The sequence below is a fragment of the Chroicocephalus ridibundus genome, chromosome 2, assembly GCF_963924245.1.
Source record: "Chroicocephalus ridibundus chromosome 2, bChrRid1.1, whole genome shotgun sequence".
NCBI classification, from domain to species: domain Eukaryota; kingdom Metazoa; phylum Chordata; class Aves; order Charadriiformes; family Laridae; genus Chroicocephalus; species Chroicocephalus ridibundus.
In genome coordinates, this window is record NC_086285.1 from 98,005,201 (window position 1) to 98,032,216 (window position 27,016).

Consider the following 27,016-nt stretch of genomic DNA (forward strand, 5'->3'; position numbering starts at 1 on the left):
CACCCCCTGAAGAGTAAACTTTTCATTCAAACCTCAATTGAGAGCAGCCTGTAGCCAGTGAAACTGCAGAGAAAGGTCTGTAAACAATAACGGCTCTGTAGAGAACAAGCTGACCTTTATAGATGCTAAACAAAACAAAAAGGGTTGATTGATGCCGTGCAGTACTTGCTCTCCAAAATATTAAAACCAAGAAAGTCATAGAAGGTTAGTTTATGAACATACAGTGTGATAAATTATGTCAGCAGAGAGGATGGTGGGGTAGGAAAGGGGAAAGCACGATTAGGTAAAATATTTAGGGCAAAAAGTCTGTAACCTCAGCTGGAAAAGGAAAAGTGCGTTATGCTGACTTCTATTAAATGGAAACAAAAAAAAAATCTATGTTATCTAGAGCAGGTCCGTTGCTAAAATCTCTATGACTCATTTTTAAAAATTCTGATTAATACAGTAAGATATGTTATAATGTTTCTTAGAATAAGTAATCTATTAGTAAACTCCAAAGGATAATTACTTACAGTTTAGCCACAAACATGTTATTAATAGAGCGAAGGACAATCTAACCTAAAGAGAATGATAGAGTCTTTAAGGTGGGAAAAGACTCTTAAGATCATAAGATCTTAAGAGTCTTAACCTAGCACTGCCAAGTCCACCACTAAACCATGTCCCTAAGCACCATGTCTACACATCTTTCAAATGCCTCCAGTGATGGTGACTCAACCACTTCCCTGGGCAGACTGTCCCAGCGCTAAAACCCTTTCCATGAAGAATTTTTTCCTAACATCCAATCTAAACCTCTCCTGGTGCAACTTGAGGCCGTTTCCTCTCATCCTATCACTTGTTACTTGGGAAGATACCAACACCCACCTTGCTACAACCTCCTTTCAGGTAGTTTCAGTTTCAGTCTGCCTGGGTCTTGTCAACCCAAAGTACAGACAAAGATTGCAGAATGCTGCACCTCCTTCTCTCTTTCCATTGCTCCCTTTTAATTTTCCCTTCCCCCAGAAACGTAATGGGTGGGGATGGTGAGTGGGGGTTGTTCAGCTTAAATACATCTCTTCCTGTCACTTTCAGGAATGGGACAGTTTCATCATCCAGCACTTCAAGGAGGTTCCATGTAAACCTTCTCATTTCCCTAGACAATCCTCAGTCTGCAATGGTATTTTCATGTGCAAAAGCAGGTCCCTCCTATATGGTGGATGTAGGAGCAGTAACCACTGTACTCTCATTGCAGATGCTAGCCCTGGAAGAGTTGTCCCACCAAGGAGACCTAGGGGCTCAGGGAGGTAAGAGGACCCCTTAAATTGCAATTTGCTGCAGTTCAGAGATTCAACATCTGCACTATAAAAGTCTTGGGGCACAAGGACTGTTCAGCCGAGCCAGGTTGAAGGGCAAAAATAAGAAGAGGGTCAGCAGGAACGGGGTGGGTGCAGATAGCAATTTGATGGCAGGTGAAAAACGTTCTTGTTGAACATCCTAAAGTTGTAGAGGGACCAACAAGTGCCCCTAAGGACTTTGCGAAGAAACAGTCCCACAGGCCTGAAACTGCATGAGAGAGAACAGCTACGCAGATCTCTCTGTCCTTCTAGGGCCACTGTCCATTCCCAAACTGAATTATATCGGTGACAGACTCAGCTGCTCCCTAGCTCCTGTCCAGTCCTCTGCATCCAACCTGTCTTCCCATCCACAGCAGCAAGTCCCTAGGCACAGTACACCCTGTGCACACTTCAATGTGCCTCTGAAGCCAAGAAGCCAACTGCTGAATATTCATATTCCTTCTGCAAACAGGGAGGGGCCTAGGGGAGATAAGCCTTCGCCTCACCGGATTTGCAGGGGAAGCCATATCTCTCACCGCGTGGTAACAGGACACAAGCAGTTATTTACAGAATGGTACCATACTGTCTCTGAAGCAAAACACGCATCCCCACAGTAGCTATCCAATGCTGTAAACAAGGACCTAACCATGTAGCGAAAGCAATGCCCAGAACAGAAGCACTTTAATACAAAAATGTTTATGCCAAAAATACAGTGCTGACCCTGTCATGCTTTTTATATGCTTTAAACATGGTTTCCAGAAGACAGCAAAGGAGCTTTCTGGCATCAGAGCTATTTGCAATGCAAAGGTTGGAAAAAGTTAAGGATCATACTGTGATCCTTCAACCAATACGCTGTGAATCTGAGGTGAAAGCCTGAGATCACTGAAGTCAAAAGGCGTTTTAACTTCAGTGGGACTAGCATCTATCCTTTGCTTTTAAGCAAAAATACAAATCACGTACCTCTAAAAACAGAGGTTAATAATCAACACATTATAGACTATTTTACCTTAAACTGAAGAAAAGCACTCTGCTAATGAAACACGAAAGTGCAGGTACATGTCTTTGGATTGGCTCTTGGATAAGGTCTGAGCAAAGCTTGTGGGGAGAAGGAACTTTCCAGACAACTCCCAAAAGCAAACCTATGATCCCATTAGGAATCTACATTAAAGGGACAAAAGAGGCTGGTGAAACCAGTGCAGCAAGGTGTAAAGATATTCAGGGAGGAGAGAGAAACGAGAAGTCTCCCCACAATAAGGAGTCTCATTTGAAAGTTTAGCCATAATATTTGTTGATTGATTTTCAGAGATGCTGAGCTGAGTTTGAAGGATGCTCAGGATCACTGAATATCAAGGAAACTTACTTTATTCCTGTGCACTATCGAACACATTGCATAGTATCCCATTCATTTCAGCTGCAGACAAATTATTGAAAATGTTTACATTTTCCTGGTTGCAAACTGGAATTATTTACCATAGGTGTGGCCTCTGTGAAATCCATCAGGAGGTCACCTGGCTCCAAAGCAAATGTACTTCCAGCATCTGTGGAACTCTAAAGGCAAAGAAGAAACCCAGCTTTGAAAAAACATTTTGTTTCTGTAATTGTTTTGTTTCTGGGGTTCTTTTTAATTCCTTAAAGCATAGATTGCCAAAGGCATTTCAAATTCCACACCATGTTTTTTAAGTATGGCTACTCAGGAGAGACAGACAACAAAATTATGCACCTTTGAAATCAGGGTAAATATTAACTTAATCTTGATCCACTGCCCCCTACTGTTGATGAAAAGCTACTATTGATTTTAGTTGAGTCCTGGAGCAGGGTCTACATATTTCCTTACACAGCAGGCTAAACAGATTACTACAATTCTGCATTAAACACTACTCCTAATTGTAGAACTACTCCATCTAAGGAAAACACTTTATCTGCAACTTCCTCCCACCCTTCCTGAATTCTCTCCCAGCTGACGCAAGCTCAACTCTTTGCATATTACCTTGCCACCAGGCGAAACCTGTGTTTGTCCTTCGGATGTCTGTGGTGTACATGTTTTCTGTGACCCGGGAGATGCTGAAGACACAGGTGTTGATGCTGCTGCTGCTGCTGCCAGTGCTGGAGGAAGGTCGTCTTCATCACTGCAGTTGATAAAAGCAGACAGACTTCTCATTAGAAAATGTCACTGGACTTTGACAGTTCCTGTGCTGGAGGAGGCACTGGAAACCTGTATGTCAGCTGTAGTGCTTTGGAGTGAAGTTTTATTTACTCTTCCATCTGCAATGCAGCTAACTTTTCAAGTAAATTAGATTTTTTAAGCCTTAAAGATTCCTCAAAAGTCAATTGGCTAGGTAACTCTCATCTGCAAATGGAAAGGTTATGGATATGATGCAAGTAGTGTTTCTGTGGAGTACGTATATGTGAATAAATGAACCAATTTGATACTACTTTACTTTAATATTTATTTTTTTCTATGGAGGCTTGCTGTATTGATAAGAACAGATCTGGTTAGATCCATTCATGGGACGACTTCTTCACTGACTTTAGACCAATGGAAGATTGGACACCCATTATGCAGCTAGTCTGTTCTATTGTTTTTCAAACTGTTTTTAAAGGACTTTGATTGACTCCAAAAAGGAGCTCTTTAGAAACATTCTTGTGAGTATATCTTTTTCCTGTCCCATTTATTCAGTTTACAGAGAAAACATTTTATTTAAAACCAGGTTGCACGCTTCCCTTGGCGTCTAGGCTGTCAAGCTGAGCTCTTTCCATCTCACCTCCTGTCACCACTAAATGAAAGCCAGTAGAGAATATTATACCTTCATTTACTTTTGCAGAGCCCCATTGACTGCAAATCATTGGGATCAGTCATCCCTGAGTCAGGATGTTTCCAATTGCTAATTGCAATTGCATGGAGGTAAAGAGTCACAATTTGACCTACAGAACCTTTATTACTGGGAATGATGTGTGAAAAGGAAAGACTACAGCTTGACAGTTTAAAGTGCACAGAAAAATGATGAGAAAAATGACTTCTGATCATAAAATGGCACCAATTTTAACTACCAAGTAGGTAGTCACAGTGTACAGAAGCCTGCCATGCCACTTTGACAGACGCTTCCAGAGCAGAACTGTTCGTGGTTAGGTGCTACTTGAAGGCAGCATGCCTGGGCAACACAGTACTTCAAAACTACATACAGGGTACACAGCCTTATGGTGGGCTGTCTGGGTGATAACAATTTTTTTTATCATGGTATAAAGCTATGGCAATTAATGTTATCTTTTACATGCTTCATTTTTTATTTCTTCTGGGTAAGGATGGAATTCAGCACCAGAGCATGTAAAATACTTTGTTTTAAAGCTGGAAAGAAAATCCAAAATCTTTTGGACTTTTTCAATAGATGTTTTATTAATGCAACAAGCCAGAGTTGGGCTGCTGACCTAGTTAATCTCTCTTTCAGAAACATGTAGCTGACATTTTCTCAGTCCTTGCTCCCCACTCAGCAGGAATACACTGGCACCCTCCCCATCCTTGCTGGGTAAAGCTGCTCTGTTGCATACAAGGAAGTGGAAAATTGTCGAGAACTTGCCAGTTCAGAAAGGTTTCTCAGTGTCTGGGAACTAAAGCTAAGGGTTAGGGTCCAGTCTTATCAGTCATCGAGCTATTAGCTTGCAAGTCACAGGTCTGAGAATTGCCATTCTTCACTGTATTCTTTTCACAATACTTCTTCACTATTTCTTTGCGTTTCCCATATTTTCAGTCCAGACAGAAGATAATTTAAACGGAACAGAATTTGGGTCTACAAAAAAAAAAAAAAACCAACAAAAAACAAACACAAAAAAACACGGCCCATATTTTTAACCGTAGAGTCTTCAGGCCTACACACAGTCACAGCATAGGTGACACGCGTGGTTACATGTGTTTATGTGCACTTGAGGTGCTGTTTCTCATGCCTAACACTGGACAACTGAAAATCCACAAGGGCAAGACATGCTCAAAACTTGTTCCTCAGAAACTCACCAACAAAACATTGAGAATTTACTCCTGAGTACTAAATATATTTCTTTAAAAATATACGGTTTAAATGTTGCTTCTCTCTATGTGTGTAATAACATCATTACCTTTTCCACCCCACGTCTCTGCATCTATTCTCCTTTCCTTTCCACTTGCCTCTCACCACACTATTTGTTACTTCAGCTCTTGCCTTCCCAACTTCTGCTCTTCCCAGGCACTACTGAATTCTCTGTGGTACCGTTAGTCTCAGTGCCCCCTAGCATCCTTTCCCTTTTATCTAGGAGAACCTCCCATTTATTTTCATTTACACTCTCCTCAGTGCCGTTCCCAGGTGTGGGGCCATGTGTTCTGCAGGTGCTCAGCAGCTCCGTGGGACCACCTAACTGTTTGCATACAGAAAAGGGAGGTGCTCGGTCTCTGACCCAAAGATTTTCTCTTTGCCCTTTAAGAACAGGTTGGCTAAACACTTTCTCAGACAAGAATGATCTAGGAATAGCTGATTCTGCTTCAGCCCTAACCTACCCTAGAGCAATTTTTTTCACCCAGATTCTTAAAAACTGATTTCTCACTAGCCTTGTTATCTTCAACACCAACTTATCCTACTTTGATCGTCCCATGAGAAATTTTCTGCTTCTGCATACATAACATCACCAAGGTATCCTTTATATTAAAATTGTCTACACAACATAACCCTGTTCTCTTTGTTTGCCGTGTAGCAGTATTTGAGGGCCAATTTTAACAAACTGTTTAGGTTAAAACTTAAACAAAAATATTTTCCAAGTGAGTATACAAAACCTGTGACTATACCTGCAATAGGACATGAATCTCTTGACTGTCCTTACACATCAGCGTGCTCAAAGAACAGGATCAGACACTGTGTGCTGTTCATTACCTGCCATATGAAGAGTGTCAAAGAATTCCTCCTCTCAGTGTTACAACCTTTTCCTTTGCTGACTGATACCTACAGTATCAAAATCTGAAAATTCAGATGGATCTTTAAATGTGTAGGAGATTTCCTTCCCCTGGCTTGTAGAAAAAGAGGTAGTAGAAGTGGTGTCTTATTCAAGAAAAGCGTACCGCTGTCTGAGCTAAACTGGGCAGGGTGAGTGAGCAGGCTTCATTCACATCTCCGGAAACTGCTCCTACAGAACGCTGCCAAGTTCCCTGTCACACCTTACTTTCGGGATTAGCGGGCTGTAAGGTAACCTAGGTTCTCTTCCCAGCTTGAGTTGTCAGTTCCCATCTCCTGTCTCATTTTCAAACCATATTGGTTGATGTATCATGGTAAAGGAGAGCATGTTATGTGGCCTGCTGACCAAGCTGTGGCTGTATGTTCCCATATGTCAGTCTCGGTCTCTTGGACAAAACCCAATTTGGCTTATTGCTCATTTTCCTCCTAGCTTCAATTTGATTCATTCTTTTGTTTCTTCTCCTAAATAATTTTTCAGTTTTGGTGATGTAGATTGTTACTTTTTTTTCACATCAAAAGCTAGTGTTCTTAATAGTGAGACAGAAAACAACTATATATTGATATTTATTAGAATCCTTTTGGAGAGAAGGAAAACTTTTCCTGAAGTTGCTATATATTTAGTGACACTAGAATGTTAAATTGCTGGAGGGACTAATGGGTGCCATTCCGCGTAGAAAACATACGTATTTTTTTCTTCATTCTGACATCGGTGTTCTTTAACTAATAAGTTTATGCTTATGTACTAATAAGTTATTGTCCCTTTTTTCCTTTCCTATTCAGGAAATCCCCTAGTTTCTAGTGGCCTGGTCTGTCCTTTCATATGAAGGACAAATCAACAAGCTGATTTCCACATCTATTCAGTACCTCAGATCTCCAGAGACTCTCAGATTGGACGAATTAGGCGTAAATGGGATGCCAAAGCCCTATAAGCACAGATCACTCTTGCCAGGACTAAGTGACCTAACTTTGCTGGCTGTAGCTATAGTGGGCTCAGCAATTTCTGCATGTGACAAAATCACAGAGAGAGGGTGCACTTTTTGAGAGGGAATGGCTGATGGCACAGCTTGACCACCCAACAGCTGAAGACTGTTTTCCTCATTTTGCAGATGAGGTTATAATGAAGCTGCTCACACCAGGTCTTTGACATTTTGTGTGGAAAAGAGATTTTTAATTCCTAACCTATAAGCTTGGAAAAAGGCAGCGGGCCTGCAATTCTGAGTGTTAGCAACTGCATAGGGACAGCAAATTTTGTGTTTGTATTAAAAGCTTAAAGATTCTCGAGATGAAAGGAACGGTATCAGTATTAGATCATTATCACGTAATTGCTCTCACGCCTCTCAGAAGGCATAGCTAGAGCAATAATTAGCATTCCCCTTCATTTTCAGCTGTAGTAGGCAAAAACATAAAGATAGTGCTATACATTACTCACAAACTGTACTGCCTCGTTAACTTCCTCACACGAGAAACTTTAATTTCCTGCTTTTCTGTAGGGCCGGTTGATGGCGTAGTTTCAGGTCGCACTGGAGCTGGACTTCTAAAAATAACAAGAAAAATATATGTGTCACAGTCTTTATTTAAACTACTTCAGGCATATCAACAAAGTTCTAACTCATCAACACATATTTATCTCGCAAAGTGGTAAGTGCCCATTGAGGTCCATCCTTTTGTTCCATTTATAGTCCACAGGCCAGTGTGCATGAACAGAAAAGGATGTGCAAACCCACTCTCCTGTGCATTGCATACCTTTTATAAAAGCAACAACTGATTACACAGAGCTTATGTAAAAGACCATGTGGAAATGTCACTGTTTCCAAAATACAGCATTTTAATAACAGCCCAGCAATTCAGTCATGTCAGAAAAAAATATCTTTAACAAAAACTATTTCATGTATTGTGAAACCTGTTCTGTTTGAAATAGTTTTTACCTGAAACTAAACATTATCCTTCTGCATTTGAAAGAGTAACTCAAGGGAAATGAACTGATGGATTTGGTCCAAGAAAAGTTTACTTGCTAGAAAAAAAGCAGAACTCAGACATGTTTTAGATGAACATGAAATACAACTGAAGAGCTAGAGCAAAAACAAGCAATGGGAAGGAGGAGATCCACATAAAAGGATCTTCTCTTTAGCCATTTATCGGTACAGTTAACTAAGGCTCGAATACAAATAGCAAAAATACTAAATACAGGATCTTCATGACCTTGGAAGGAAACTATTTCAACTGTGAGCCTCAGTGGCATAAAGACACAAGAATTATCTTAAATACTACTTTTATTTGAAGCAATACATTATGATTAAATACATCATATGTGTATTAGAAATGCTATAAACATAACAAATATGCCAAATATTAGAGTAATTTCAAAGTCTTGATTAATAATTTGTTAAATGGTATTCTGCCATCTAATCTGAAGTCAGATACTAAGTTAGTACTTAAGCAGCCCTACTCATTGCTGGTGGGACCGCTCATGCCCTGAGGTGTATTTCACAACTGGCAGAAGTGGCACAATCTTGTCTCTAATATTATAAATTTGGGTTTAATTTTTTGAGTCTACTTGCATCGTATTAGCCTTCTAAAGCCCTAATAAGATAAGCGTATTTAATCTTCACAATTGCAGTTCCCTCTGATGTGCCTGTGGGTTTTAAGCTTCATTAACTCTCTCTGCTAACTTCTGAACCTGCTGTCCAGCTACAACAGAACGTACTGGGATGCCATAGCCTTCAGATTATATCTTCAGTTTTTCTATGTGTTTTTTAGTCTTTGGGGAGGCCACAGAGCATAAGATAGAGGAACGGGAAGCAGGAGAGTACAAAGGACACATACAAATCATAAACCCAACTCTACTGGTTATACTTCTCATGGAACAACTTTTGAGGATTTTTGTTCTGCATTTTGATCCCATTAATTTCAAGAAGTCAGCACAGATAGCAGCAAGATTCGTATCTTCCCCCTTCCCAAATTCCAATTTCAGGGTCAGTCATTTATACCTCAGATTTGCAATGAGATTAATGCAGAAAAATACAGCCAGATTTTCAGACTTTTTGCTGAGTTTCTTAGGCTGGCAAATACGGAGAGGATAAGGGAAGAAAAAAGCCCAAACTGTCTTGCTTTAATCTTGAAGTCAGTATGTATGATCTGGAAATCTGTGAATGTCATTTTCATCAAGTGAGTCTTCAGAGTGGATTACTGCTCTAGCTATTCTTTTTGTAGACGCCATGTGCTAAACCAAAGGTAGCTTTTGACAACTGAAAAAAATTACTAGTTCAATTTACCCAAAGCCATTTTCAATTCAAGTTCTCACGTAAGCAGGATATTTATGTTAAGACTTGTTTAATGACTGGATCTGATGGTCAAATCCTCAAGGAATGTGAATGTGTGTGATGCCATTATTTCCAGATCAAGCCTTCTGAAATACATTAGCTGAAATTCTCGCTCTGAATGAGCAGCCCCCACAATTCTTCAATACCTTTCTAAGACAGTAGGAACAAGTTTTAAACCTTTTCACCAACCCAGTGAAAGCAGGAAGACAAATAATGGTAACAACTACATGTGAGTTGAAAAACGTTTTCTCAAGAAGAATAAGCAATGCATGAATACTATCAAGGGGCTCAGGAAACAGCACAGTGAGGAGGTAACAAATCTAGTTCCAATTCATGGCTACTTCAAATTTCTCAAGACAACATCATAATCTGTAGCGAAAGTAAATCAGAAATTTTCACACAAAAGAAAATCTGAAATGATAATTTCAGTTCCTTTAAAAAGTTTCATTTTACAAAGCCCGTATACCCCCTTTTCATTCTCATGGTTTGCAATTTCAAAAAAAGGGGAGGAGGTGGGACTTTTGAAGCAGTTATTTCAATTGCCAAAATCAAATTTTTGTTTGAAAAGATAATATGCAACTTTATAACTAAAGCAGTTTATCATGATTTCAAAGCAAGTTAGGAAACTGATTTATTTATATAAAACATTTTAAAGTTCTAAGTCTGAATTCATCTGGAAAAAATTTTCGCATGACAAATTTCACTCAACTGTTTGAGAACAAAACTGGACCTGATCTCTAACCCAACAAATAGATGAAAAACTTATTATCTTCCTTTGAATGCTGCAAATTTTCAAGTGAACAACATAAAAAAAGCCAAGATACAGTACCACTAGACACACCTACTCTTATTTCAGTGATTATAACTGCTCAGATAAACTTTACTTGTATTTTGCCTCACACCAGTAAAGTATCCCACTCATTTTGCAAAAGCAATACAATTTTAAGAGAAAAAAATTCTTTCCCTTTATTACAAAATTTTGCCATCATTTTTGTTAGAGAATGGATGCAGTGACTATCTTTCTCCTAATATTTATCAGGCCTTTGGGAGAGACACAAGCACCATTTAATTGCACATTTCAAGAAGCTGCAGGTTATCTAGGGTGTAAATTGAAGCTACCTCTGAATGAAAAGGAGCACTGGCAATGCCTCCACCTGAAGAGGTTAACGGAATCCAGTCTACCATGAGCATGAGATGAAATGTTAGACTAATCCTACCAACTACAGAGCTGGATTTTTGCCCTCATTACAACCTTTCTAGGTTAGACCTTCCCACATGAGCCTAAAACATTCATGACAGCTCCTGTTTCATCTCCAAACACTCTTCCCCAGTCTGAACATGCTCAACACTTGCTACTCTCACTTCAGCAACAAGATGCAAGAAGTGCTCAGCTTGATCAACTCAGAGCCTCATCTGTGTTTTTTAAATGGCAGGCTTTTAATATCACACACTCTTAAGAATGATCTCATTGATATTCCTGCAAAAGAAGCAACTATAAAGTAGAATAACTTCTATTTTTATCTTTTGAATTTTACAGCCAGAACATATTATCTTATACAGAAAGATATGATTCTTGAATAAAACCCTTGTAATTATTTTGGCTGTTTAAACAGAGTCATTACGTGCAGATATCACCATTTGTAGTTTATAGTCCTCCATGTAGTAACTTCTGTGAGCTTGAACAAAACCTGAAGTGTTGAAGGATCAGCGGGACTCAGACTTAAGAAAAAAAAAAAAAAAGAAAAAGAAAACGTGCAGTCATGCAGTGTATTACAGGTCCTTTACAAGATTCTGTTTCAATGTCATTTATTCGTAAGAAACCTTTTTCCTGTAACAGTATCCAACCACTACAGCATAAAAATGAAGGTACTGAACCAAGACAGAGTTACTGAATGACCTGGCACCTTACACAAAAATCTGTCACTTCCTGGTGAGAATGACAATAACAACCACCAATGTCAGCATGCAGTGGCAGGTCATCAGAAACTGCCCGTGCACTGAGAGCCCCAGCGTACTCCTGAGCAGCAGCCAGCACACTCTACTGAACCGGCTTCAGCCCGTTTCACAAGCCTGCACAGAAACATGAACACGCCCCAGAGAGAGATTCCCCCAAACAAAAAGAAATTCGTTTTGTTTGCAGAGTAGCAGGCAACAGGGCTACTGAAACCAAAATTGCTCACAAAAAATATGCACTCTGGTAGAAATTCTTTACCGTGAGAGTGTTGAGGCACTGGAACAGGCTGCCCAGAGAAGCTGTGAATGCCCCATCCCTGGAAGTGTTCAAGGCCAGGCTGGATGGGGCTCTGAGCAGCCTGGTCTAGTGGGAGGTGTCCCTGCCCATGGCAGGGGGGTTGGGACTAGATGATCTTTAAGGTCCCTTCCAACCCAAACCATTCTATGATTCTACGATTTCAAGTAACCACAGATGTCCACTGATTTAGCTTGAAACTTCCGCAGGGACATGATGTAGGTGTTTGTGCCGAGGGACTCAGGGGCGTCCCACCCTGGCTCAGCTGTAATGGGGACACTAGTTGTCAGGGTTGCCTGCAGTTGTCAGCTGCTGCCTGCACCACCCCTTTGCGTACCGTGGCTGCCACAGACTGACATGCCTTCCTCATCCCCTGCTAAACTGGCTCCCTGCAGACCTCCATATTTGTCTGAAACGTGGCAAGTGGGCCACGTGGGAGCAAACGATTGTGCACCTAGTAAGCCGGAAGGGGTAAAACTACTTCTCTTCCCCAGGAATATCCAGTTCAGAATTTTAAAACCACCAAAGACTGCTGATGTGTTCTCCTGTGTATCAAAGACATAGCATAACAAGAGAAGCAAACACACACAAACACACAAATCTTTTCTCAGTCTGTGCTCTAAGCGTTTTTCAGTTCTATTTCTTTTCCAAAGTTATGGCCATCTGAAGCTAAGAAACTGTGCTTTTTCACTCTGATATGGTAGCTTTTCTCAGAATACAGATTATTTGGACTTTTGAAAGCTATTGCCAGTATCAAACTTTATGAAAAACGGCTTTTCCTTTTTTGATTTTTTTTATTTTTTAAACTGGGATTGTATATGGATTGCAGACATACAACAAAGCTCCTTGCTACAGAGCAGCAGCCTGATCCAAAAACAGCTTGTGGGTTTTCCTTACCCTCCTCACTTGAGTTACTCTCAAGCTTCTTTCAAAGGAAAAAATTCCCTCCCCTCCCTTGTCCTTGTAATGAAAATGTATTTGCAGTCTAAATGAAAATGTGATGCTCCTGTGTTCCAACAGATAGATAATGATGATACAGGAAACTGTTCTCTTTGCCCAGCTGAGAGTAATGTTGCAGGGCAACACAAAGTATCTAAGGTCAAACTGTGCACAAATCCTACCTCTCCATACAGCAACCAGGACAGCCATTATAAATGCTGTGGTTTCCAAAGAGCCTAGATGCAGTTTAAGGGACATGGACAAAGAAATGTGTCTTGGGTGGGGTATTTCATCAACTTAACCTCATCTGAAAGGTCTGAGTACTGCTCCTTTCTATGTAGTTCAAAGATTAAGAATACAATTACAAACAATTCATCAGCATCTGACTTCAGGCAACAGGTCAAAGAGGTCTTTAATACTCGGAATGAAGTCAAAGAACATACCTAGGTGTCCTATCTTCAATCTTTAATGCCGACTGGCATGCAAAGGGTATGCAAGAGTTCAGCTTGGAGTTATGGCTTTGACGCAGAAATTACTGGGTGAGGTTCCTGTAAAAAGCTGTAGTAGCAGATGTACTAACCTGTCCGCTGATTGAGGCCAGGCTGATGTGTATTTAGCTATTCACTTTGGTTTTGGAAACACCGGTTGAAATTTTTCAGTTGGAGAATGAATGGGTTTTGTTTTTGAGGATGAAGACTAAATGAAAAAGCAATTAATATTTGTTAGGAAGGAGTCAATATAGATAATGTGCTTAGTCTCCCAAGAATATTTCACAATACATGAGGAGGAGTTATTTAAACGTTACGTTTCAGACTCTGCCTCATAGAGTTAAGTTCATTCTGATCCTAAGAAAACACAACCTGCCCGTGTTGACTGAAGTTCATGTCAGGTAAAACCAAGTACATATTTTTTGATCAGCTTCAATTCTGACCTGCCTAAAAGTTCATTTGAATATGTCTATTTTTCTAGGGAACTGAAGTCTTTGACTTGAGGAAACAAGCTGTCCTTAATCCTCCAGGTGACATGAACTATTCTTAGCCTCCAAACATCAGTGTGGAAATCTCCTGCCACAGCTCCCTCTGGATGGCTGGTCCAAAACTTCAGCTATGTGATGCTTAGAAGCTACCTACCTAGAAACTGTCCATGGATAAGACCCCAGACTTGACGACCTGGTGTCGATTTGCAATCTTTGTAAGAACTGCTATTAGATACAGTGTCCAAGAGAACTTTGTGGGCCATAGCTGTCTCTATTGATTGAAATTGCTAAATAAAAATCAGTTCATGTACCTTGAAGTCTTGAGCAGCTGATAAGCATCTGTACAGTAAATTCCATTTTCCTGAGAACACTACTACCACTCCAGAACCCTAGTTTTCCTCACAAAAATGGAAAGTTGGGGTTTTTTTCTTAAAAAAATGTTGTCTTAGGTTATGTTTCCAAACAGTCCTAAGTCAGCATCACTGATAGAAAAAGTCAGTGCTCAGAGTATGTATTGTTGGATAAGCTAGAACAAACTCCCTCTGCACATGCCTATATGCTGTTGGACAGCTATCCTGGAGCTGTATGTATAAAGACAGATACTGAGGGGTTAGTTTCAGATCCAAAATGTGTACAGATTAGGCAAACATCAGTACACTTTGCACCTTGCTCATATGGTCATATCAGAGAGCCAAAGTTCTCTGAAAGAAATGGTTGAGGTTCACACTGCACCAGGTACTTCAGCAGGATGTTAGCTCAGATACTGAGAGATGATAATTCAAATATTAATACAGTCTGTGCAGGTAAGAAAGGAAAGGGAAAAGCACAAGAATGCAGGCATTACTTTGAGTGACACTCCTCCCTTGATACATGAAAGTTGTATGTAAGAAGTACCATCACGTCAGTCAGAAAAGGTGTAGGACATATGTAAATTGAAAGGCAGCCAAACTCAAAGCCTAGTGTACATCAAATGCACGAGCCACAGCAGGGGAATCGCATTCTGCCAATCTGTATAAGGAAAGCTTACTCTGCATTGGGCATTCAGAAGAGCGCCTGCAATTACTTCTCCTGATTCATCTGTACCCTGTATAACTTGATACAATTTAATATTTTCCACCCTTCTCTTCTGGTGTGCAGCATCATCAAGCTCTGTGAGATAACATTTAATTTTATGTTACATGTTGAGCAGCTCCTAATGTAATTAGTCTTAATGTAATAGCGTAATTTGGTTTTGGATGGGAAGATTTACAAAGAAAATTAGAATAAATGAATGCACAAAGCACCAGCTGGTGCTTATACCTACTCCCACATAAGAAGAATATTTCTATTTGCAATCCTATGAAAGATGAGATAATTTGGATAACAAGGATCAACAAAGGGTGATGCAGCAGTTGGTCTAAACAGAAAGAAATCCACAGACAAATCCTGAACCATGTGGGATGTAAAGCATGCCAAAGCTGGTAGCAATCCAAAAGCATGTTATAAGGGAAAATAAATATTGCAGTTCATAAATGTACCACGTGGTGCACAACAGAAGTGGCAACGGTGACAAGAACAGTAATAACTGACGAGCCAACTTGAGTGCTGTCCGTTGAATAGGGCTCTTCACTGACAGCACTTGGGCACCTGCCTCAGAAATGCAGGAACTTCCATTGACACATTTGATCAGTAAGAGGCCGTATAACCTCCGTCCTTGGAGGCTTTCAAAATTCAGCTAGACATAGCCATGGCTGACCTGGTCTAGTACTGGTGACAGTCCTGCTTTGAGCAGGAGACTGGACTAGATAACCTCCAGATGTCCCTTCCAATCAACAGTTCTGTAAGTCTACAATAAATAACTAAAATGTCTCCAGAACAATGTCAATTACTATTTCAATTTTTCAAAACATGACCTCCAAAGAGTGTATCTGACTATTTTAAGACCTGGATAGTCTTCTGCGTGTAACAATAAGTAGCTACTCACAAAATGACTAACATTTATCTGATGATGAAGAAGGTGCTAGTGTTTACACGTACCAGCTCTTGAAGACCTTCAGCCAGATCACTTGAATCAGAATGTATCATGTCTAAACTTTCCTAAGCTCCAAGTGACAATGAAGAAAAGGTACATTACCAGCAAATCTCATAAACGCCAGATAATTTCTGTCTTACAAATTTAATTTCAGTTGCTTATCAAACTTTCTTTAATTTTAGGCATTTTTGCCAACATTTCCACTGTCTGACTTGTCCCAAGATGAAACAGGCCATGCCTGAGAACAACCAATATTTTGTCTGGTTCCGAAGTATTAGCAGTTCCTGATGTGTACTAATATGGTCTACTTCTTCACAGACTGGAGTTTCTGAAGCTGGTACAGCAGAGTTATACCAGGGATTACATTCATCCATATTTGAACAAAAGAACAAAATAAGAAATGTGTAGACCTTTATGTTAAATACAGGCAAACTGTGCACGTGAGAACCTGTGCACACGTGCAATCTCCGTGCATATACACTCTATAGGTTTACCCAGGTGGTCATAGACAGCGAGAAAACAGATACTTCAAAGTGTTTTCAGGAGAGGTTCGTGTATAGGCATTGCGGAAGTTGTACAGATGGTGCACCTGTCTGGCAAAGCTTTGAATAAGGTTGAGGAATAATGGAAAGAATTATCTTATGGGGTTCTGCGGTTAGTCATATTTTCATTACATTTAACAAGTGAAGTAGGCTGGCAATTAGGTGGGAAATTTCTGGAAAGAAAGTTCAAGAGGTTTTCTTTCTAGCAGCCCATCCCTTTACTAAGAAATGGGTGAGGTTTATAAAAATATGAAGAGGTAACTATGTGATTCACTTTCACTTGATATGCTGCAGGAGAGAAACCTCTGCATCCCCGATCACTAGACAGGCCAGGCCTCTGATCAAGAGGAGAGGTGATAACAAAATGGGTGACTATGATTTTCATTTTTATACTTCCTTCATTACGTAGATGTTCTGGCAAACAGCCTGAACTCTGATCTCTCAAGGCTAAAAGAAGCAAATAAAAAAATACCAGTTGGAGGCAAGTGATGAGAGCCTTACCAAAGCTATACATAAGAACATGCAGTAATCTCAAACCCGAATTAAATTAGATATCTAGTCAGTGAATTCTCCCTGAACTCTTCTCCCTTGACACTTCCATCTGGACACTGAGTTAGATACCTGGGTGTAAGGAAGTTTCCAATAGACAGGGAAACACCTCAGTTACTTCCTCATAATCCCTTCTGGCCCATTCGGCACCTTAACAGGTCCTCCTCTTACAACACTAAAGAAGAAAATGTTTTGTTATAGAAAGGCTTTCTAGCTCTACTGGAAGATGAACCCCTCTTGTTGGTCATAAAAGGGACTGACATGATCACTGCCTCCCTTGCAGACTTGAGTCCTACATCCCAAAAGAAGTACCATTAAAAATCATTGTAAAATGACTGGTATTGCAGATTCCTAACTACACCAATGTTCACACAAACATATTTTTACTACCTACCTTAACAAAGCATGCCTCACTATGCAAGGTGGTGACTGCAACCTAACTGTATCTCTTCTTGAGTCAATACAGGCAGTATAAAAAACCAAAATAATGCAAATACATAAATAACACGATTTTCCAGGTATTTCTTCTTCCATAAACCAACACTATGTTTTGCCTGTCCAAAATGCTTAAGCCCCAGCTATATAGCTGGGATTACTTCTCTCTGTTATGTGGGTGTTGATGAAAATCTGTGTGCTTCAAAGTCTGTTACAACACAGCTGTAATGCAGACACGTCTAACTCCTCTTGGTAGGACTTCTGTGTCTTATCAATATACTCGTGGCTCTCCTATTTAACCTGCTTTTGAAATTCCCCTTCCACTTAGTTGCTCTCGTTTGACTTTGTTCAGCTGAGCGCTCTGTCATGTGCAGCCCGGATGGATCCAGCTGAGGCAACTGTACAACTTCCCCTACTGCCACTGTCCAGATCTGCTGCTCCGCTAGAGGTTATCAGCAAAGCAGCAGGGTCAGCAAGGAGAATGTATGACTGTGTTCCAGTTCATAGTGCACTATATCAGCCTTAATTGCGGAATAAGGAGAGTGTAAGCTAGGACACTGCAGCATGTTTTGGGTTACTGAGTCACCAGCTTTTTTCTCACTAAATGTGGGAACCAGCACTTGAAACAAGTGGGGGAAAAAATAAGCCTCTCCAGAGGAGGGAAAGCTATAGAGACACATGCACAACTCTCCAAAAGCAGGGAGGAGAAAGGAGTTGTGTACAGGCTAGCTATTAACAGGAAGATCAGGAGACAAACCTTGCACTTCCCAGGCTGTGCACAAAATGACAGAGCAAATTTCACAAGCTTTCCCCTCCTGAAAGCTGACAAAATAGTGAATTTCAGGTTCAGCTGTGGGCTTTTTCCCCATATTTAAAATTACTTTGATAAAGAAGGATCTGCTGTTTGCCAACAGACACAGAAAACAAGTGAATAAATTGACTGATACATGATGACTTTGCATAAGCACATTATGCGCCATTCTGAGGCCATGCCCGAGAAAATGACTAGAGACCTGCTTGTAGTGAAAGTTGCTACACCACACACACATATGAGTAATTACTAGTTGAACCAGAACTAATTCTACAAAGAGCAACAGCAATTGTTAGCCAAATTGAGTCTGCCGTGGCAGATGCTAAAATAATTGCTCAGGGGGATTACAGGCCATATCCAAGCAGTTAATTCATTAGAATTGTAATCTTCAGAGTGGCAATGGACGAGCAGACAAAATGGCAGCAAAGAGAGCCCAGTTCTTTAATCAAACAAGCACTTACTGCCCTTCTTCCTTACCTTCTATTTCCCCATTTGTATGAACAACGCATGCTTCACTTAACGATCAAACATGCATATGTTTGCTTACTAGCTAGCCTGAACAAATTTCCCAATGTCTGGGGTTTGGAAAAAATAGAGCATTTTGCTAGTGCATTCTACAGCCATCAGTAATCAAATACATGAAGTCACTGTCCCCGCTATAAATCCCTTGCATGAAAAGAGTGGAGTATTGTTAAACAGCAGTGACAGATACTGGTTTCAACCGGCATGATATTTCAGCAAACAAACATTCTTCAAACATTCGCACAGGCCTACAGGAATGTCTGCATGGGTACTTTCAGGAATAAAAATTACATTCCACAGGGAGGGATTTTTCACAAAGGACACTTGTGTGTTTCTCAACTAAAGAAGAGAAAAACTCCCAGGTGACTTGTCTGACCAATATAAACTACCTCTTGATTCTACTCAGATGCAATTCCTAGCAGAGCAAAGGCTCACTTATGTCCCTCCAAGTCCAGGAAACAGAGGTTATAGAGGATGTTATCGGCAAACAGGTCATATGCTAGCTCTCTGCAAGGGTGCATATGTCCCTGCGGAAAGGGAAGCCATTTAAAGGAGAAAGAGAATTAGTTAGTCACTGAATTTATTTTGCTTTATTCTCTGAGTTTTGAATGCAGGCTGTTAAAATTGGTCTGTCCCTGAGCATTGATTACTTGTATATTTGTACCTTCAGGACATAAGACACAAAACAATAAAACAATACCATTTCATTTGGCACAACTGACTGTAGAGGAAACAATGCTTGACATAAACCAGATAAAAATAAATATTACACAAATATACACCAGGTTGCTGCATATCAAGAACTCCAAAGTGACTTTTATGAGTTTATAAACTTGGATGTGTGCAAAACAAAAACCAGTAAAATTAGCTTTGCTAGGTTGCCATCCTTACTCATGCTGAATAGTACTTCACCTCACAAAGCACACAACTCATTTACAGCTCAACATGATGAAGAAGGAGAGAATCTATTACAAAATGTGAAATAGAAAGGCTTTTCTACAGATGTTATGCAGAAGTTCAGCAAAGGTGAGTAAGGAAAAGAAGACTTTAGCCACATTCTAAATCACACAGGGCTTTACAAAACAGATTCTCATGAACTGCTTCTGGAAGTGACAGCGACCCAACAAAGGGTGTTGTGGCAAAGACAATACATAAACCCCATATCTATTAAACAAAGAAATAGGTCACTGTGTAACATACATGATGAATTTTCTTAGTGGTCCTAAGAAAGTTTTGTAGAGATCTAAAAAGGGCAATGGCACAGGAGAAAAGTGGGTGATTCTAACTATCAAGTAGACTTTGCAGCCCCTGTGACAAACAAATAGGAAAATCATGGCATGCCAGGCTAGAAGTTACAGCTCTGCAGGATGTCCTGAGATGAGAGACGTGTGGGGAACTGGGAATCGCAGCTAGACTGCAGACAAGCCAGGGACTGCCACAGAAAGAAATAGCATCACCTCTCATGTCTCCTGCCTCAGCACCACCAACCATCCTCACTGTTCTTCTCTAGTTAGCTGGTTCACTAAGCGAACATAGCAGCTCTGCTAGTCCAATCTGATCAGAAAGTAATTTTTGAATGAAATGTTTTTTGAAGACTATTGCTGATTTATCACCTTATATGAAATATACACACATAAAAAAGGGTTGGCAAATTTTCACAACTGTAACTGTTTCTTTCTGAGTTCAGAATGATTTAATTTGTCAAACATAATTCATTACCCCCCCATCCAGCCTTTTCTATAAGATGCTTAAGTATCTTTCAGTTGCAAGAGTCACAAGTAGAAAGTTATAAAATAAAATCACGAGATGACTAGTACTCTAGTACATATGTATATTACATACACATAAACATATATATAGCATATACACTAGCATAATTAGCTGATTAACATCCAGTGTGATTGCCATGCTTTAAATCCATAATTTTTTTTCATCAAACTTTCCTCTCAGATTTGGGCACTAAAGATGTCCAAAATGATGGCACTACCATACATACAGAGGCAGGCAATTTCCATATACCTATGCTGTAACCTCCTCTCTAGCCACCTGCTGAAAGACAGCATACTGCGCCATTTAAATAATGTTTATGATTAATATACCTCTTCAAAATGGCCACCCCAAAAAAGGAAGACTACTATCCACTATCAACAAAACAGTACAATCCAAAGTAGTCACTACTGCCTGCAAATGAGCCATTTTTCTTAAGGCTTCATACCAAATGCCTTTTCTTCTGCAAAAAAAAAACCAAACCCTTGCACAAATCAGAAAAATGCAAACACAAGGATATTCCAGTTTGGACACCTATCACGTTTCTGATACAAAAGTTATGCAAATTTACTTATTTTTATATAAGCTTTTCTAGGTTTGTCACTAGACCTGATTTTTTGCCTCAGCTTTTATCAATTCTTTAAATATATACACTTGGTCTGATTTTTAAAGTTGAGCTTTTATTAATTCTTCAACTATATCTGATATATAAAATAAGCACCCTTCTGACAGACACCTTCTCCTCAGGTCATTGCTTGTGACCTTTACTTGGGGATGAGCAAATTGACCTGTAACCCCTGTTTGAGATCATGTTTGGACAATGCCTCACTCTATCATGCATTTATTTGATGTTTTCCCTACAGACAAGAAGCAACAGACCTTACATTAGGGTCCTGCAGGCTGGAGGTCTTACTGGGATTTACAAAAGACGTCTCTTCTTTCACAGCCTGTTAAAAGAAGGAGCCAAAGTTTAGTACAACATCTATACACTTAGGATAATGCATCTGTTTATTAAAAAAATATTCCTGTAAGTATCCCAGAAAACCGCAATACCCAAAATGCCTACTCTGCCCAGATGTAAAAGGCATAGTAATTTTATTTTTTTTCAGCTCCTACATTTGAGATTCACTGTGACGAGCTACAATGTACAATGTGCAGAGCAATAGTGTTAGGGAGGGGCTGGATAAGGAAAACGGAGGAAAAAGAAAGGAACAGTGATATTTATGGTTCCTTCAGAAAAAATTTGAAAAGAAATAATAAAAATCAACCCAGGCAAAAATACTGTAGTTGAGTTGCTCTTTTAACTAGAGTAGAATAAATATTTATGTAGTCTATTCAAAATAATGATGCCAACTTTTCATTCAGTCTTTGAAAAATTAACTGAAAAATGGGATCCCCCACATATAATCACACTGTACATGCAATTCACCGAAAATCTCACCCACTACTGTGCTTTGTTAAATTAGAGTCCTGTCTCTCACATACCATTTGCCTATAGAGTTGAAAATACTGGTATTGCAAAATGACTTACTTGAAAATTGCTTGATTACCCAGGAAACGCCCAATTTGGGCAGGTGTTGGTAGATTATACTCTTCAACTGGGACGTAGGGTTCCACAATCCGTGTGTAAATGCCAGTGTCAGTGCAATACTGCACCCCTCTACAGAAAATACTGGTTGAAGACACAAGAGTATCTCCAAATCAGTAATGGGCTTGGCAGGCTCTGACATTTCCATTCTGCTAAATGGATAGAAGGGAACTGGTATGGGCCTACAACAGAGTGACTTTTCACTCTTCAATATCTGAACCATAATAATTTGAAGCCATTAGTCTGGATCAAATTGAATTAAATGTGTCAGTATCATCCTCTTCAAAAAAGGATGAGAGAGGTTCCTTCAAAATCATCAAATCCACATCAAAGGATTCTAGAGGCATGTAAAAATATTGTAAAATTGATGTGAGATCTTCCATTCAACACAAACTGATATATACCATGTGAGGGTACTCATGAGAAAAAGAAACAAAATGAAAGCTGAGTTTCTTCTATACCTTAGCAATGAATGACAAAATATCAGTAGGGATGCCGAGTGCTTGGGGAAATTGCCCAAGTTGTGATAGTTTTAGGTTTGTTTCCCCCTTGTGCCAGAGAGAACAAAACACCCATTGCCACTTCCCAGGTCATCATTTACCAGAGCATCAGCCATGGTGGGAACAGACTGTTCCAGCTTGTACACACAATTAACTATATGTGCAATTAAACTGCAAGCACTTGGAGCTTGGTAGAAACTGAACTCACTCGTGGGCTTACTCCAGCCCAGAGAAGTACCTGAGGATGGGTTAGGAAGCATTTGAGGTCCCTCTGTAACCCGTCCTGTTCGAGTTGTTGCAACTCGTATATTAATATGGAAAACAACATCAGCAGAGAAGGGACCCTCTGAACCTCATCAGCAGGTTTGTCCCTCTCTTAGGGGACTCATTTACACAGAGAAAGATAGTTTACAACTAGTTTACTCAGAGGAGAACAGGGTCAGCAGTAGGTACCAGAGAAGCTCCACGCCAACATAGGGCTTTTACATATTTGGGTTTAATCTCCCTCAGCCGGCGGTTTCCTCAGTCCTGGACAAATGCTCTAAACATTAAGGAATCAGATAAAAGGGGGACACAATCACACCATTGTAATTCAGCCACCATATGTTTTGTAGCGAAGTTTTTCAGTGAATTAGTGTAATACCATGAATAATTTCAGGACCAGGAGTGCAGTTTTTTATTTTTGATAAATTTATAACTTTAAAGAAATTTAGCTCAGCTCTAGAAAGCTTTTTTTTTACTGGTCTTCTAGTAGCTCTGTCTAGCATAATGTTTATTCAAAATCTAGTGCTTTCTTGAAAGGAAATAAAATGTTTTTTAAGGAATTGAGAGAAAGCATTGAAAATCATTCTTTGTTGGCATAGATGAGCACTGAAGTAATATTTCTTTGTTCTACAGAAATTATAATGCTTTTTATAAAGCAGTTGGGTTTCTGAAAGCTGTAAACACGAATCCAGCTGTCAGAAACTTAATACACAGTCTCTTCTTCCACACTGATGTCTTAACAACACTTTATTGTTACGCCTGACAAGCTAGCTGCTTATTATGTGTCAAATTGGCTACTTTTTAAAACCATAAATTTTACTTTATTCCAATTTTCACCAAATTAATCGAGCTGCATTTTAAGATGCACTTGAGCGCAACAATAGAAAAGAGAATACAGAGATCAAGGATGCAATGCAGGGACTGTAACCAGGAATGAAATGATTAAAATTCCACCTACTTAAACACTATAAGCCGCAGACCTCGCCACGGACCTCATTAGCCAGTTCAGAGGGCTTCACTGTATTAGTCCCTAATAGCTGACCTTTTGCTTCTTAGCTCTGTGACTACATTACCACTCTCTTCTGCTTTCTCTGCGTTGGAAGGCTAAGCCTGCATCTCAAGAAGCGATGTATTCCTAAATGGCATGATCAGCATCCTGAGGAACTTCTCCTGGTATTAATTTGCTCAGTTATTACTCATGCTTTAGAGAACAGAAAATACTTCTGTACTCATAAGCAAGTACTGCAGACCAGTGAGCAAGTAATCCCACTCTAAACTGGAGGGAGAGAGGGAGTGCGTAAAGAAATGGAGGGGCCTGAACAGCCTCAGGTGATGCAGGCATGCACACTGGGTGCCATGGGTGTGCATTGGCAGGTACACGTTAATAAGGATGGGCTAACACGTTAATAAGGATGGGCTAATTCTCCTTGCCCTATGCCTCTCCTCCATACCCATGGATGAACAGACATGGGAAAATGTTGCACCTGCAAACATTTCTGCAAAGGGCCTCAGACATCAGGAACTGTAGTGCCCTTGCTTTACTTGTTGGCTTGCTGGGTTTTGGTTTGTTTGTTTGTCTTCAGGAGGAGGCCAGTAAGTCATCAGGTGACAGTATGTTTCTTTTATTTTTCCTCTTAACTCAGCAAATCACACTCACTAACCACACAAGGACTTCCTCAGCCCTTACTGAAAAGATGTTAAACAAAGGTTATACTTGTACACAACTCTCACAATATAATTCCCAGATGGCTTGCCTTCATTTGAAAACAAGTGCATATGTTAGGGCCAGGATTCGGGCTCCACTGCAGGATGCCCTCCCTGAGTGGAACAAGGGCATTTAGCCAAGGCTGGCAGTAGACACCTGGTGGGGAATGTATATGGGGAGCCGGGCAGAGGCTTTGTCGCCCACAGAAAACCCAGCACTGAGCTGTGTAAGGAGGACAGAGGCAGCAGCATAGAGCTGCTCAGATCTCCTTAACTAAAGCAGATTCTCCCCTCACCCAGAGGCTGCTGCTCTGAGAGGGAGAGGTTTCAGGGCATAGCAGACCTGGAAACTTCATTTATACAGAAGCAGATTCACTTAATAATTACCCAAAGAAAAACAAGCTGGCTCTTCTGGCTACCAGACTGCAAAACAAACACAATTAAAAGTTGATCCATATAATCCATCCACATAATGCCAGTCTCTTTTCTTCTCGGGGCCCAGAGCAAAGGAAAAATTATTAATGTTTCAATTTCATATGCCATTAACTTTCTGGATGGTGTTAGAAACAAAGGTAAAGGATTACTTTATCATACTAGAGACAAGAAGCATGTATGCCTTCTGTCATACAATGACAGAAATGTCATTGTACAGGCTCTCTTCATAGATGATTGCTAAGAAAGACTAGTTTCACCAAAAGATGAAAAGAGGAGAAAAGCATCTAAGTAATATCAAGTTTTGCCCACAGCTGCCTAAGCAATCAACCTATGGTCTGCCAGGCTGATCCTGACTGCTTTTCAGTCGACTCATGAGCACCCATAACCCCTGCTGCTATCCCGGCAGCCAGGTCCTTTGGAGCCTTAGAGAGGGGGTGGATGCTCCAAGGATGCTACGTCAGACCCTGTTGAACTTTCCATCAGGGTTGGGAACACTTTCTGGCCCGTGGGAGGAACGCCATGTATGAATTCATAAGCCCCAGTGGCTAGATTTGCCTAGTGAACAGCAGCTCCTATTTAATTCTGAAGGAAAAGTTAGATGACAGGAACGGGACCTCAAAATGGGAACTGGATGCACTGGGCATGTACCAAGTGGGAGAACAACGGAAAGACACAACTTTGGCTGTAGCCTTCTGTGCTTCTGCACAGATGACTAGTGCTGGCTGGGACTGTGGGCTGGTGATCCTCCAGCGGGGCGCTGGGCAAGGCAGGCTGTGTTCTTTGAAACTCAAGCAAGCACCTTGGGGAGCTAGTGCCCTCTGTGCCTCTCCGCCATCACAAGGGGCATTGCGGCGGCTCTCACCCCGTCTAGTCCACAATAGGGATATCCTGAATCAGCAAAAAAGACTGTATGAATAATCTGATCACTGCAGCCAAAGGGGAGTGTCAGATTCTCATCTGAGAAAGACAAGGATCTGTAAGGCTCATATGAAACACACAATGTCTCTTATTTAGCAATTTCACAAAGTTCCCAGTTACAGAAAGGAAGGAGGAGCAACACAGCTCTCATGTGTTTGGACATCTTCAAAGGTAAGGAAGCAATGGCTCTTACTGCAGTGGCCTGGAAATACTTTTGTATTTACTGGCTCTGTAACGATGCTAAGGAGGCCTGAAGCATACCAGATTTTTCACCTCTTCATCAACACTTTTATCATTTGTCAGCCACGCTGATCATTGCCTGATCTGATTAGATAATACAGACTAAGCAACACATCATCAGGAAGAACGCCCTGCCAAGGTAAACCTACCTTAGTGATTTCATACGTCAGATGTATCCTTTCAGGCAGAAAAGCATCATAGTTAGGTCTCTTGGGAACAGACTACTCTGTTTTTCTCCCACTGAACAGGGCCTGGCACCATGTGTCTCCTGGGCTATGGCAGGGCTCCTACACATCACCGCAATTAACAATACTTGTCTCATCATGTACTAGCACTTACAGACATGCCAGCTAGGAGACATAGCTGATATATCCACAATGTGTTGTCACAGTCTTGTGCCACCAATGCCACATTTGCCTCCCGTATCCCAGGGAATAAATTAAACATTTCCCTTTGCCCACATTCTGTTTATCTAAATCCTCCCTCCCCTTCTGTACCTCAGCAAGGCTGCTGCATCATTTCCTCAGCTCCTTCCCTGACTTTGAGGCCTCATTGCTGACACACTTCTAATGAGCTGCCATGTATCATATATTGATCATTCTGGCCCACACACATTCAAAATCTTGTATTTTTATACCTCTGACACCTTTCAATTCCTGTATTCTTGCTTTTAAAGTTGAGCAAACCTGTTTCCCTGTAGTGACTGAACACCGAGGATTTGAAGCTGAGCCATTTTTAAATTCCATTGTTATGAGCAATTATAACTGACGCGATGTTGCAGTTCCAGTCGAGAGTCCCAGTGCAGTTGCTTCTTTTTACTTGGCCTGGAATTTGCCAGTGAGTTCATTGCTCATCCAAGTGGGTGACTAACAAACAGCAACAGCTTTAGCGAGGAAGGCATCGTGTACATAAGGAGCTGTTCAAGCGTCCCCCACAGCCCGAACACCTCAGCTGTGACCTGTTAGACTCA

General features: G+C 40.5%; 1 protein-coding gene across 3 annotated transcripts in view; it reads right to left on the reverse strand.

Annotated features, from left to right (window-relative positions):
* The window catches only part of EPB41L4B (erythrocyte membrane protein band 4.1 like 4B), a 180,832-nt gene that overhangs the window by 28,490 nt on the left and 125,326 nt on the right, over positions 1 to 27,016 (reverse strand). For all 3 annotated transcript variants that reach the window (XM_063326273.1, XM_063326272.1, XM_063326274.1), the window contains exons 19-22: positions 21,277 to 21,344; positions 7,707 to 7,811; positions 3,298 to 3,436; positions 2,781 to 2,858 (exon numbers count right to left, since the gene is read on the reverse strand). In XM_063326273.1, the coding sequence (XP_063182343.1) occupies positions 2,781 to 2,858; positions 3,298 to 3,436; positions 7,707 to 7,811; positions 21,277 to 21,344 (390 nt within the window). The remainder of the gene's footprint in view (positions 1 to 2,780; positions 2,859 to 3,297; positions 3,437 to 7,706; positions 7,812 to 21,276; positions 21,345 to 27,016) is intronic.